Source organism: Apaloderma vittatum, unplaced genomic scaffold, assembly GCF_000703405.1.
Source record: "Apaloderma vittatum isolate BGI_N311 unplaced genomic scaffold, ASM70340v1 scaffold13840, whole genome shotgun sequence".
Classification (NCBI taxonomy): Eukaryota; Metazoa; Chordata; class Aves; order Trogoniformes; family Trogonidae; genus Apaloderma; species Apaloderma vittatum.
Window position 1 is genome coordinate 39,243 of NW_009692949.1, and position 14,788 is coordinate 54,030.

At 39.3% G+C, this 14,788-nt stretch overlaps 1 protein-coding gene across 1 annotated transcript in view; it reads left to right on the forward strand.

The window, feature by feature from the left end:
* DLGAP2 (discs, large (Drosophila) homolog-associated protein 2) overlaps positions 1 to 14,094 on the forward strand; it is a gene marked incomplete at its 5' end in the record, with an annotated part of 52,072 nt that extends 37,978 nt beyond the window's left edge. The window contains 3 exons of the mRNA XM_009875042.1: positions 6,522 to 6,613; positions 10,875 to 11,027; positions 13,324 to 14,094. Coding sequence (XP_009873344.1) covers positions 6,522 to 6,613; positions 10,875 to 11,027; positions 13,324 to 13,542 — 464 coding nt within the window. The remainder of the gene's footprint in view (positions 1 to 6,521; positions 6,614 to 10,874; positions 11,028 to 13,323) is intronic.
* Between the last annotated feature and the right edge of the window lie 694 nt (positions 14,095 to 14,788).

Genomic DNA, 14,788 nt, shown 5'->3' on the forward strand with positions numbered 1-14,788 from the left:
GGAAACACCCTCACCTCAGTACTCCTTCCTTACTCTAAGACTCAGGGAGGGAGGGAGTTAGCAGCATTACTCACTGGGATATGAAGCTGCCTACTACATCAGGAAAACTTGGAGGAGCCTGATTTTAGCTGACTGCCCTTTTCCCAGGTGCAGAACCACCCTGCCTCCCACTGTGTGAAGCCATGCTCTCACACTCAAGAAATACTCTGAAAAACCTTGCTGCGCAGGGAAATGGCACTTAGGGAGATAGTTTTCAGTAAATTGTACGGAGAACATGAAGAAAAACTGGACTTTGGTAATTTTTATTAATATTTGAGTTAGTGACACCCTTTAAAGCTAGAACATTTGAGTCAGAAAAAAACCCTGAGTATCAGGATTTTACGTTTCCCTGCTTGCAGAGTGATTCTACTCTGTAAGAGAAAAGGAAAGAGCAATTCCTGGATATGGAGTTACTTAAATACAATGGAAATGGACCCTTAAAATCCCTTTTTTAAGCTAACCAAAGTGGATTAATCATTTGTGTTTGGGAGAATATTTTGACCTCCCTAATACATTAGAGAAGTTATCATAGAATAGGTCTATATAGGATATTCTCTAATAGGATATTCTTGTCTTCAGCTGATTGTCAAAAGGGACACCCAGACTTCTGATTTTCCATTTTATGTGATTCATTTCAAGAGTTTTTCATCAACTAATTTCCAAATTACATTATCTTGGAAATGGTATCCCTTCACCTACCATAGCTTACATCAAGTAAAAAGAAGTTATCGAAGAATTATTTTCATCAAGGGAATTAGCTTCACAGCATTTTAAAATTTCAATGTGAATAATTTTTTCCCTCTTGAGTCTTTGACATATTTTTTATCCCCAGTTTGAGCTATGGAGGTTGAAAAGTGTGTATCCACGAGAACTAAAGTTTAATGATATCCCAGCATGAATCTTACCTTGACGTATTTCAGCATTTGACAGTTCCCTGAAGAAAATATACGCAAATGGACGAGGCAGAAGCAACTAAATATGTTTTTCTCTCTTCCAACAGGAGTTACTATTCCCAAAACACTTCACAGCAAAGTTAGCACATTCAAACTGTCATTGTTAATGCTGAATCATTTATTTTTGGCCTGGGTATATTAATTGTACCTGAAGACCAAATATGGCTTTGCATCTCACAGGAGAAGCCTGTCTTTATAATACCATTTCTATTTTGTTTTAATCACAGGAAGAGTTAAAACAGCACTGCATTTTAGAAAACAGTTTTGTTTTCGGTGTTAACACGGTAGCCCTGAGATCACAGAAAGCTGTCTGATTGCTGTATTGATTTTTTTCTTTCACTGTAGCTTTTCTCCAATAATGTTGTTTTAAGAACTTTACCTATCACGTCTTAGGAAAGGAGAAGATAATCACTGCAGCAAAAATAACCTCTCTCTCTTTCTTTTCACAGAATTTGTTTGTTTGGTCAGTTTCCATGAATTATATTTTGGAGTCTCTGCAAAGTTCATACATTGTTTGTGGGGGCAGTTATTTGTGTTCTCAGTGTTCATTGTAACATATAGAGGCATATATACAAAATTTATACGTGTGGCTGTCACTGTTCCCAGGGTAAGTCATCTGCTCATTCGCACTAGCAGGGTGCCATCAAGCAAAGAGACGTGTTTCTCCAGGGTGCTGACTGGAGCTTCAGTTTTACACCCTGAAAATTGCATTTGGCTATTACTGCTGGGTAGGTGATGACAAGAAAAATGCTCTCGATTGTCACAAAGCTCCTGAAGAGCAAGAGGGCCGGGACTTTGCCGCCCATGAGCTCTGCGGTGGGAGCAGGGAAACCAGCACAGGCGAGCCCTGGGGGAGCCGCAGCCCCTGCCCACAGCTGGTAGGCAAGCTCTGGCAGAGGGAAACAGAAGACACCCCGGGTTTCTGAACACCACATGGAAACTGAAATATTTCAGTGCACAAGAAGAGCCGCGCAGAGTTTGATCTCATGTAAAAATCCCAAGAATGGTGAAAAAAAATTAACTATAAACTATGACGGCAGTATTGCAGGTGTAACCTGCATCATGGTTAGGAGCTCTGCGGGCACAGCCACACAATCAAGTGACCTCTAGTGTAAAAACAAAGAGAGTGAGAGCTCAATATCACCCTTTTCCCCCCTTACCCCTTCATTCTATGGGTGCTGGATTTTTCCTTGCTAATCCTCTGGCTGATACTTAGAATCATGGAATCATTTAAGTTGGAAAAGACCTTTAAGATCACCGAGTCCAGACCTTTAAGATCAAGTCCAACAATTTCCACAGTACTGCAAGGGCTTTTACTAACGTGGCCAAATAGTAACAGAAAATACAGAGTTAAATCTCCCATAATTTGGAAAAAAAAAAACCAACCTCACAACCAATTTATTTTAGTATATTCATCAATTAATCATCCATAAAAGCTTTCTTAGGTTATCCTTTAACCAAAGAGAAATTACTGACATAATTTCCTAATGCTTTCCACAAACCCATTCTTCAGCAACCACTGAAATTTACATTGGGAGTGTTGTGAATGACTACAGAATGTCTTAATTAACCTGAAACAGCCTTTAAAGCCAATAAAAGACAGTCCTATAGTGTGGAATCCAAAATTTCCTTCTAGCATTTGTATTCTGCTTGAATTTTCTCCTCTTTGAATCCATTTAGGTAAAAAGCAAATTTGCACCAAGTCCTACTCGGTGCACAAGGACCCCATTGCCCTACCACTCTCCAGCCAACTTCTAGCTGTGCTGTCCTAAAATGTCATCTCACTCTGAACATTACACATTTATTACTATGCCTATTTGCTGTGTTGATAGTGAAAAAGAGATATATTTCTGATTTAGATTTAGATATTAGACAGATATCCCCTGCTCTGAGTTAGGAGGATGAACTAAATGCCGGGTTCAATATTTTTTCCGGGTATATTTTCTCTGATTGCTTGTAGAGCCGTTTATTTATGAGCATAGAAAAAGACTAACAATCAAATGGAATGAAAATTTAAATTAAAACACATAATTTAAATAAACAGTAATGAATGCCAGAAGCAGAATGATTGTTAGTAGTTTCTCATTGCTGGTACAGCAGTGGCACAATTAGGCAAAGCTTTTTACCTGTCAAGAATAGAGTTACAGCATCAGACTATAATCTTGGTTTCATCAATGTAGATCTCACTTTTCCCCCTCTGCCTTTGATAGAAAACCATTTTCAGTTATGAGATCTTGTAGCGTTTCTCAAGCAATAAATCACATATGTTTTATTTGCAATTTTGTAATATGTATAGTGCAGGGAAAAAAGACAACGTTGTGTTAATTGTACATGTTGTATCCCGGCAATTTACACAACCTGTCCAGGGTATAAAACTTGAGTCTACTTCTACTGAAGTCATGGTCAGGGTTTTGTACATTTTCAGAGTAGAAGCAATACAGGACCACACAACAAAACGCGGAGTATTTCATGTGCCTCAGGGAGCAGAATTAAGGTTGTGTGACTCTTTACTGACATTTGAATAAATATAACATCCTGATGGAGGGAGGTATATGGATTATATGAAAATTATGTATATTTATGCAAGCTGGTAGGTTTTATCATCATTTACTTACAAGCAAAATCTTCTAGGCATCACCAAACATCTCAATCTCTCCAGTCTCTAACATTTTTCATTCTTTCATGGAGATAATCAATCTGCACTCATCAGAATAATTCCCCAATGCATGAAATTAATAACAAGGCTTTGGCTGTCTATTAATATTGTGCTAAAGATTATGAGTTGAAGTGTTTTAATACTTTAATTTAATTACAGCAAAGCAGAGTAGCATGAATATGAGAGATTCTAACTTCTACTTTTTATTACATCTGATTTACTTACTGAAATGGGAATAGAGTTCGATCTGTAGCAAATGGTCAGACTGTAATTATACATGTGTATTCACCACTGTGACACATGCAAGAAGCCCAGAAACACCATTCCCCATCCCCGAAGGATGTGTGTTGCACCAAAATTCTGCATTGCCAGTGCCTGAACCTTGACTGGTCTGACTGGGCTTTAAATCAGCAGTGCTTTTTGACATGGTCTTTCAGGATAATGAAGATATATGAGGGTTGGGGTAACTGTGAGATTCACGAGAAAATATCAGCCGTATCTAAATTCTGTTAAGATCTACATTTCTGCAGTAGGGCTAAAACCAATGCCCCTTACTCAGGCTGTGTATTCGAGGTATAAAATTCAGCAGAGGAAACTAAAACTGAACTTTACTCACTATGAGACAAGCATTACAATCATAAGCCTACAGAATCGTCCTCACTCTCCTTCTGTCCAGTGAACAGTTGAATGTAGCACGGAATAGGTGATGTCAGAGACCTGCTACAGCACAATTCCCCATCCTGGCAAAGAAGGTATTCAGACCTAACACTGGGAGTTTGTCCTATGTCCTGAGCACCAAGCGAAAAGGCGGGTAGAAGGCTGTTTGTCACTTAAGTCTTTGCCTTTATTAAAAATGCTGAAAACCAAATTAAAGCAATTCATTTCAGATCAAATGAAACATTTATTATTTTATTCCTTTTTCCTACATTTATTCTGGTTTTAACACCCCAAATACTGCTTTTCATCTGTGAATAACTCCTTAGAGGAAAGTGAGGTGTGTGGTGACGAAAACCCCCAAACCAATTAAAATGCTTTATTTCATTTGGCCAGCAACTGAAAACAAAACCCCAGCGAATTACACATGCAGTCCTGAACCACTTAACCCTTTCACAAATGGCTGGCACACAACTGATGAATTGTGCATAATGCTGTTTAATTTAGTGTTGTGGCACAGCTGTACTGCTTGTCTAACAGAAAAAGGAATAGAGTTTGAGAACCACAGTTCTACATATTGACATATGCCTTCAAAGTTACATAGTTCGGATGTTTCCACAGAACTGGAGCCTAAAACTTCCTAATTATCTCTTGCTGCTGCTTGTGGTTAAGCAGGTGTTTCACTGGTTTAGAGAATGCAGAATTAAAATGCAATACCTACTACAAAAGTACTGTTTTCACATGCCACTCCGTCCCCTCTTATTCTAAATAACACCAAAACCTTAAGCCCTGCCAGAGTTTAATGGTTTTTTGTATCACAGGCTGTAGATCAGTTCTGCTGTACTACTCTGGCATCATCCCACTCTCTGCATCCTGTTTGAATGATCAGTTTGGTTTCCTCAAATTGAATTACAAGGAGTCAAGAGTAATTCCTGTCTCACCCCTACCATGCTCTCTCTTTACCCTAAACATTATTTAAAGATCTGGAAATTCTCCAGATAAAATCAATCTTCCATTGAAACCCCAGCTTATAAAGCTTTTTAGAGTGTTGCTTTTTCAGCATAGAGATAGATGTGGAGGAAAGGATGTGTAGGAAGGAGGTGTAGGAAAATACATTGCTACTTACCAACGTATGGTATTTATCCCAGCAAATGTGGGAGTCCAGGAGGAGTTAGCTTCCTAGGGATAAGCCAGTCTGCCTTAGGCACTCCAGTCAAGAGAAGGAAATAGGCATCTCCAGGAAGAGATTCAGCTCATCTGAAAATAAGCTCCTAACATGACTGAGCAGATGAGCTCATACTACTGACTATAGAGCATCCAGAAGTTTTGATTTAGACAGATGACTTTTGAAAACAAAAGTCAAGTGAAATGAATTTGGGTCCCTTTCCCCAGTGCTTCTGCACTGTGAACGGCAGGGACAGTGGCAGTGGGGGAAGCCCAGCAAACCATGGGGGCTGATCCTGGTTCAGCAAAGTCCTGGAGCACCCACTTGTCTACCCCTTTTTCTGAGGCTCCCGTGCTTAGGACTTTGTGTATTTTCCTGGCAGGCAACCTGTACCTCCTAATGGGGGTACCAAGACATGTCTCTCAGAGTCATGATTCCGCTGAGGATCATGGTAGGAGTATCTTATCTTGTAGTTTAGTGTATTAACCTTACCCCCAGAACTGACAGGATAAAGAGAGCTCACCCAGGGATCATTCACACAATTGACTGAAGTGATCTGTGATTGCAGAACCAGAAGATACTATCTAAAATGTATTTAAAGCTCCATTTGACGTCAGTGAGAACATCAGGCATCTAACTGGTTCTTGAGGAAAAACTATTTCAGCAGCTTCCAATTTACGTGAGCAAGTATAAAGGAGAGAGGTGTCATTTACTTTGAAATTTAAGATTGTTCTCAAGAACATATGTATGTATGCCCACTTCAGGAAGTCGTCTATATTCTCTTTTTTTCTTCTACTTCCTTAAGCAAATACATTCTTAGCTGTTCTGAATTATTAATATAATATTTGTTACTGGCAAAGGGTGAGGTGCCACAGAGCTTTCCTATATCTCTATTTTTTTAAAAAAATATTTTATATATATAATCACAAGAAACAAAGCCAAATATTTACTTCCTTTATAAAACAAAATGTAATTTCAGCTACGTATTTTTGAGCTGGATTTTGCATCTACCACCAGAAGATTTCTATTGGTAATAACCTATCTGTATGTTTAGTCCTAGGTAAGATCCGAAGTGCTGTTGGAAGCGCTCAGCTCCTCATGTCTCAGAAATTCCAGCAATTTTATTGGCTTTGTCAGCAAAATCTGGTAAGTCACCGTATCTGACCATTCTTGGAGAGTTTAAGGCTGTTCATCCATACATACTCTACAAAACATAACTTCATATTTTAGAATTTAATATTTTTACTTCAAAGACAACAAAAAACAATTGTAGCATGCCCAAACAGTAGCATTCTGAAATGTTATTTTCATGTCTCACAGTTTGTCTTACTGCTCCTTTTTTTTTCTTAACTGAATCCTTAAGGGTGGTGTTAGTACATTTTTTGTCAAAGCAAACATGTAATTTCAGTAATTTTAGTCTGTCTGTGTTTTGTCTTTTCCTTTTTTGCTGTCTTTATTAAAGAAAAAAAGTGAGAAGGGAATAAATGCAAGTTTTCTGAGACATAATATTATGTCTTATTTTTGTAATACCCTAAAATAGTAACTATATTTCTGGTAAGAAAGGAGAAATTTTTTACATTACAGTAAGTAGAGAATAGTAAAATAGCAGAATAGCAGAGAATATGTGGTTCCACTTTCTACCTACCTGAAAATAGGACTGATCTTGTAAATGGGAATACACATAATGTTCATAAAACTGGGTTTCATAATTTGCATTGCCAATTATATATAAGATGGCCTCGGGCTAAAGGAACAGATGCAGTATATTACTTATGAGAGTTACTGCTATCGTTCTGGAAGTTCATTAGAGACTAATTCAATTCTAAATGTTATCTTCATTAATATGACAGCAGCCATCAGCGATACCAACGTTGTGGCAAGATGATACTAATCAATAGAAGAATGTAATTCTTGTAACTACAGCTAGTGGTAGAACACCTTTCTTTGGCTCACTCGAAAATCAAGTGTAACTTCCACCTTTTTGGCTGCACCTGCAGCTCATACATTGAAAATGAGGAATTCTGTCATGTGTGTGACAGCGGACATGAGCTGTATGTCTGGTTAGATACATTTCTTTACTTGTTAATATTTGCCACATAACTTGTTAAGGCAAAACATTCATTCCGCAGAGACCTACTTGCTGCTTTCCATCCATAAAATTAAACGTCCAGAATTCCTGAAACTGCAATCAAATATTACTGAGAAAGTCATGCCAAAAATGTCCTACCTTCTGATAGAAAATGATAAGATATATGGCCCTCGTTAGCAAAGAATCCAATTATCCACTTCAAAGGCTCTGTCAAAACAAGAATTTTAATAGCTGTTACAGAATGACAGAGGAAATATGCAAAGTCAGGCAAGCCGGAGATGACCACATTGGTAATATCAAATACATCATGTGTGCTCCCTATCTAGTCATTTGTTTCACAGCAAAAAGAGGAAATCTTCATCAATGTCTAAAAGTTTCTCACTGCAAATTTCCAAGTGCCCTCCATTACCTGATTGATTAAGCTATGCAAACCAAGATTTGGAGAGCCTAACCTCCACTCCACTTCATTTATCTTCAAGTGCTCGAAAGCATTACTGTAATAACAAGCACAGCTCCTGCTCAGCTGTTTGGAAGTGAAACGATTCATTCCTGCAAAAGCAATAGTAGCACAAGCAGAAATCTACAGCTTTGCAGACAAAAAAAATGGCAAGATTTTATTTCTCTCCTTATTTGGATAATAAACCTTTGAACTCTCTAACAGTAGCTTTGACACACTGTGAAGATTTAGGCTCTGAATATTCTTCAGCTTCATTAAATCAGCAATAGGCTCTGCCAGCGACTGCAGAACTGGACTTTTAGCTCATTCATGTTCTGAGGCTTTTCTTCTTATGCCTAATGATAGAGTTTGTTGTTAAATCGTCACTTAGTGCAGATCCACAGCAGGCTTTCCATATGCTCCTAAGGCAGCATCTCACTGCCCCACAGGAGCGCTGCCAGAATGCAGCCAGTTAGTGCGTTCTCCCACTCGAAAACATTTAGCACTTAGAGGGCTACCGCACGGCAGTTTCTCAACAGTGTTCAACAATACTAAGCATAAATGTAGGACAAAGAACAATAGCATTTCCTTCTGCCAGTTCAAAATGGAGCAAGGGTTTAGGAAGAGGAATATATTCACCCAAACTGAAATTTAACCAGGAAACTTGCTCATTCGCATATGACTTTTCTAACGGGTCATGGGAACTTCAAGGGAGGCATTTGATTATGTCGTGGGTTAAGATCTCTAACCAAAGACTTTGATGAAGTGGCTTTTTAAGAGTCTGCCTAGCCGTCTCCTACAGTGTACTGTTCTCACTAACTGCTAGAAAAAGACATCACTGATTAGTAACTACTCCCTTCTGCATTATTCACATTATCTCTTGTAACACCCTATTTCTCTTCAAAGTGTCCTCCTTCATACTCTCTAGTCAGCATAGGTCCTGCTCAGCTTGTGAGATCATCGCTCAGTATGTCATGGTTGCAGGCAAAACCAGAGCAGCTCAAGCACCAGCTAGGTACTTTGTGCTTGCTTTAGGCTTCCTTTAGAAGGAGGGCTGCAAAGCTGAATTCCAAATAAGATACAAATGAAGGAGCAGCTTCTAAGAAACAGCTTTAAGCCTTTTTCAAGACTTAGTTAGCCATAATAGTAATCATTTGTGCTGGGATTTACCTGCGGGCTGCGGAGCCATAAAGCGATGGCAGCAGGAGTCAACTCTCCTGTGTCCAGACCATGCTCCAGATTCAGAAGGCAAAGGCATTTCATTGAGTGGCATCATTTTCTGGCTGTTTAGAGACAAGTGGGGAGAGGAACTGAGGAGACCAGGCTGGAGTGAACCGATTGCCATGTAAGACATATTGTTGTGGAATGATCCTCACAGATTTCACATAGGGAGTCAGTTCCTGAAGCCTGAGATATTGCCCTCTGTAGGGCGACTAATACCACTGACATAAAATTCAAATCCTTTTGGAGTAAACTGGGATCTATCTAATTAAGTTGTTTTCAGTGATCACTAATCTGGAGTTGTGTCATGTTTCCCAGAAGTCTGTTATAAACTGTATGTCTAATTCTGTTAAGTCCCAAAAGCTCCTTATGCAAAGGAGGCTTTCTTCTAGCAAAGAAGACTTCTAAGTGGATAGGTTTTTAGGTGGGTTCTTGGCCAATATTCCCAAAGGGCTGTGGGTATGTGTGACACTGTACGTTGTCATGCCCAGCTCCAGGCACTCAACTCCCACAATGGCATCTGCAAACCCAAGTCTGAGTAACAACTCCTAGTTTAAGACCCTTAGAAACATGCGATTCAAGGGAGGAATTCAACAGAAATGCTGACTTATTTCCCAGTTCTTTAGGCAACTGTGTGGGGTTGTGGTTAATACCTTAAATGCCTTTATCCACTAGATTTGTAAAAGATGGAGCACAGAGCCTTGCTTCAGCAATAACACCACTGTTTCTAACATGGTAAACTAGCAATTATAGATTTTGCCCAGGAGGAGGGAGATTCAGAGACCCTTTAGCCTGATTTGACACCATCTCCCCCAACTCTGTTTTGTAGTCTGTCTAAATGGCTTTCTCCTGCCAGGCAGGCAAGAGACATTTTGCCATCATCTTCACAGAGATATTTACCAATTAAGCCTCATTTCGTTAAAGTGACAAAGCTGTCTTCTTGAACTAGCAGCATTGGTGCTAGAGCATTCTAGCATACTACCTGCTAATGTCATTATCATCCAGCATTGACATCAAGTTAATAGTCTAATGGAGAGTCACCAATGTTTCAGTGTTTCTTCCATGAAGTCTTATGCACATAGCACCACTTCATTGCAGTACCTGGGGCTAGTGCCTTCCTAGATACTGAGCATGATTTGAATCCCTGGAGAGCAAAATCCTACTATTCCCATCAAAATTTTATGCCTTGTGTATACATTTGAAAATACAAGACAATGTAAACATCGAATTCAGCATAAACTATTACTTCTTCATAGTGTTGTTTTGCTTTCTAATCAACTATCATTAATGCAATTTTTAACCAGAAGGACTTCAGGCTGTCTAGAATATGAATCATGCTCCCCTTCCCTTTAATAATCAGCTGGCAGAGGCTGTCAGCTCGCTCCTTTTTAGAAATGCAGGTCAGCACAACATATGATGCCCAGGAACTTCCCATGCCACACATATTTGGGAAGGCTCATAGATGATATCTAGCTCGTACATGTTTGGGTTGTGTAGGAGGCACAAGTTTCCAGTCACAGCTTCCAACTGTGTAAAGCGTGCGTATCCTTCAGGCTGAGCAGCACTGTAGTGATGTAATCTGGCACGATGCCTTTCCCGCCTCAACGCACCTTGTTTAAAGCCTCCTGGTCGATTCACATTCTCTCCTTTGTGCATGACAGGACCCGAGTGCCATGCCGAGACCAACTTCCCAGGACCTAGCAGGTTTCTGGGACTTATTGCAGCTCTCAATTGAAGACGTCAGCATGAAGTTTGATGAATTGCATCAATTGAAACTCAACGATTGGAAAATAATAGAATCGCCTGAAAGAAAGGTAAGCAGGCTGTGGACACCATCTGCTCCCCATTTGTAGTCCTGCAGTTTCCTTGGGTTAAATAGGATAGTGAAACACGGTAGTTTCTAACCTTCGAATGTATTTCATTGGCATGGCCCCATTTATACACAGAAATAAACCTTCATCAGATGTGAGAGGTTGTGGTTTTTTTCTATTTAACAATGTTGAGCTGAACTGTGTAACAAATAACATGGATTTTGCTAAGTTTTGTTCAAATTATTTGAATTCACATTCTGAAAGCCTGAACTGAAATATGTTCTGATTAATTCAGACTTAAGGACAATAGCTCAAGAATTCAATCAAGGTAAACTCAGCACTCTGCTACATTTAGGGCAGCTCAAACCTGAGCACTACGGTGTTTAACCCTGCCTGCACGACACAACTGGTGCTAGAACAGGACCAAGATAAAAGCACATGGCAACACTCAGTGCAGGTCAAACTAAAGCTTGGCACATAAAAGTTTGGGGGAAGAAGAGTATTTCTGGCAAACTGCCTGCACCTCTGCCCTGCACCCGGGAGATACCCCAGCCACGCTTACAAACCAAAGGTGGCAAATTGCCCACAAAAGCAATGTAATTCTGAAACTGCCTTTCCCATTTCTAGAGCTCCATCCCTCACCCTATTTATCCCACTATCTTTGCTCATTATTGTATCAGTCAGATGAAGACAGCATTTGGTTTGAGTCAGTACTGTTGGCCTCAGGTGAATACTTGTTTGGTTCGGGAGGAATTAGGAGGCATTTTGACAACTCTTTCATTTCTTCATGCTCCTCTTGGATTTTAATTTTCAGCCAACTGGTTGGTGGATGGTGAGTTTGCAACTCTTGCTTACTAGTGACAACTGGAAGTAAGAAATTATTGTAGTGACAGCAACAGTGGTGTTCCTAAGAGGGAGATAACTAAAAGTGGGAAAAAAATCAGATGGGACAAGGGGAATGGAACCCTTATGTTCCTAAAATAAAGAAAATAAAGACTGGAAGAGCTGGCTGTCATGGGGAATAGCATCTTAGGCTGCTGCACTATTACTGCTGAGAAAGTAGAGCTAGGTTCTTAAATAATCTTAGTTATTTAATTTTGGCTAATGCATTTTGGTAGTAGACTCAGAATTAGTTTTAAAAAAAAAAAGACCAAGCACTGAGGAGTTTGTAAACCACAGGCGCATCAGTTCAATTTTTGTATTATTTCAATCCTGCTGTGCATCAAATTAACTGTGTTCTCCATAAGGAACAGCCCATATTCTAGACTATTACTATTACTTTAAGAAGTGATACAGCAAAAAGATTGATCATGATGATCATACCATACACGTCAAGTTCTGGAATCTCCATCTTTGGGGCTATTCAGTCCAGTATTAAATATGATGTTGAAAAATCTGCTGTTACTTCAAAGTTTCATCTAATTTCAAGTGGGCTTTGAATGGGGGTTGTACGAGATCACCTCCAGAGGTCCCTTCCAAGCTGAACTATTGTGTGATTCCATGATTCTACATTATCTTTTTAAGGTCCTTATATGGTATTTCATAGTCTCTAAATGGAGTAAAATATCAATTTCATACTTCAAAACAATTCTTGATTTAAAACCTGCAGAGCAATTTGCAGCTACTTTGGTACCAAAATCTACTGACTCTCACTTTATAACTTGATAATTCTTCAGTATCATTTTCTTCAAAATGATCCAGGCTGTCAAGCAGAACAATTAGCCTGACGTTCTCTGGTTGGTTTTTGCATGTTTCCATTTAGCAATTCTTGGAGGAGACTAAACTAATAGACATGTATACACAGCTGCTATCTCATATCCAGCTGAGGCTAAACTCATTATGATTAATTTAATTAAAAATCCTGTCCTGCTAATCTTAGACAGTCTCTTCTCTTGATCAGACCACACAGATGTGCTGAATTCTTATCGGAGAGCCAGTGTGTGTTTCTGTTTCTAATGAGTGTCATAATGTGTCAGCTGAAATCGAACAAATTCATATGAAAGGGAGGTACGCAGATTGCATGTGCAGCATACCTGCAAGGACAGGAGAAGGAAGCGTAGTCTTTTTTAAGGCACAAGACTGCAGAATTGGTAATGGCTGCTGAAGCGAAAGGGTTTTGTCAGTGTCTCTAGTGTGGATAGCTTTTCATGTAGTCCATTAGTCAGCTGGTTGGAGAGCACAAATTGAGCATGCTTGATGTATGTAACCAGTATTTTGCATTTCATGTCTTCGATTTGCATGCTCTGCTGACAGTACCTTCCGCATGCAGTTCACCCTCAGTTTTAATGCCCTATTGCAGGAAGAAAGAAAGGTCCCTCCTCCTGTACCAAAGAAGCCCCCAAAAGGAAAATTCCCTATCACAAGAGAAAAATCTCTGGACCTCCCTGACAGACAGCGACAAGAAGCTCGAAGACGGCTAATGGCTGCCAAGAGAGCAGCCTCTTTCCGGCAGAATTCAGCCACAGAGCGTGCAGACAGCATCGAGATATATATCCCAGAGGCTCAAACCCGGCTTTAAAGACAGAATGCTGCAGAGTTCCTTTTTTAAACAAAATGCTTGTACAGTTTGTCACTTACCTGGTAATTTTTGTCTCATTCTCTCCACTAAATATGCCCTTGCTGTTGTGTTCTTTGTGCCATAAGCACAGTGGAATGCTTTTGATTTCCTCAGAATTTGCTGAGCTCACCGCAAGAACGACTTCTTTTTGTATTTATTGTCTGACTTACAATCAGCCACAATGGATAGGGCTTGTTGAGACCTGACTTATCCAATATATTCTCAGAGGACAACAAGAAACACCTCTTGAGATGGAACCCAGCTTACTTTTTTGTTATTTATATTTTTATAAAATGTGTGATAATTAGGGATAAGAATAACAAACTATAAATGGGTGCATCTCACCATTCACTAGAGGCATTAGCTAATCCAAGTAGAAGGTGCTACAAATGTAAAGAGCAGGAAAGAAAGAACCCATTTATCTCTCTGACCTCCAGTTTCTTTTCCTAGAACCCAGCTAACATATTTACCCATGCGCTCTGCCACTCTTCTCATCTTTGTTACTGCAACATACCGCTAGGCCTCTCATGTCATGTCAAGTTTCTGGAGATGAACAGGGATATCCAGCCACTAAAACTCCAAAGTTCATCAGAAAACCAAGAAGCAGACAAGTCTGGTGGTGGTGGTGGGAATGCCCGCTGAGAAACGTTTGCTGTTAGCAGTATAACGACACTCTGAAACCTAAGCAAAATTATAATGCAAGAGGACTCGAGTGATGGGTGAAAGGAAAATGGAAGCCTTAAAAAAGTTAGATCTTCTGTAGCAAGATGTGTAAAGAAAAAGTTATACTCGCGCCTTTGGAACACTCATTGCATTTTTAACAGTTCTTTTACGTGTTAGCATTTCTTTTAGAAACCTTCTCTCTTTCATTTAAAGAGCTGTGCTACATGTAATATTTCAAACTCTCAAAATGTTATATCAATTGAGTTTCCAGGGTATCCTTGAGAAAAAAAAAATCTTGCTTGTTTAAAATGCCAGTTGTGATGTTGTAAACAGTTTAAGAAATATGAATGTGAGTGGTAAGTATATCTAAGTTTAATGGTTATGTTAAGGTAAAGGTGAACTGTGGTTTACAGTTGTATTTTTTTTAGAGCATATTTTTCTATGCAGTATCATTTATGGCAAGAATAAGCTTCTTGCTTGCTTCAAACATAAAAAAAGAAATGAAAAAAAACCCAACCATGATTTCCAGACATGGAATATAAGG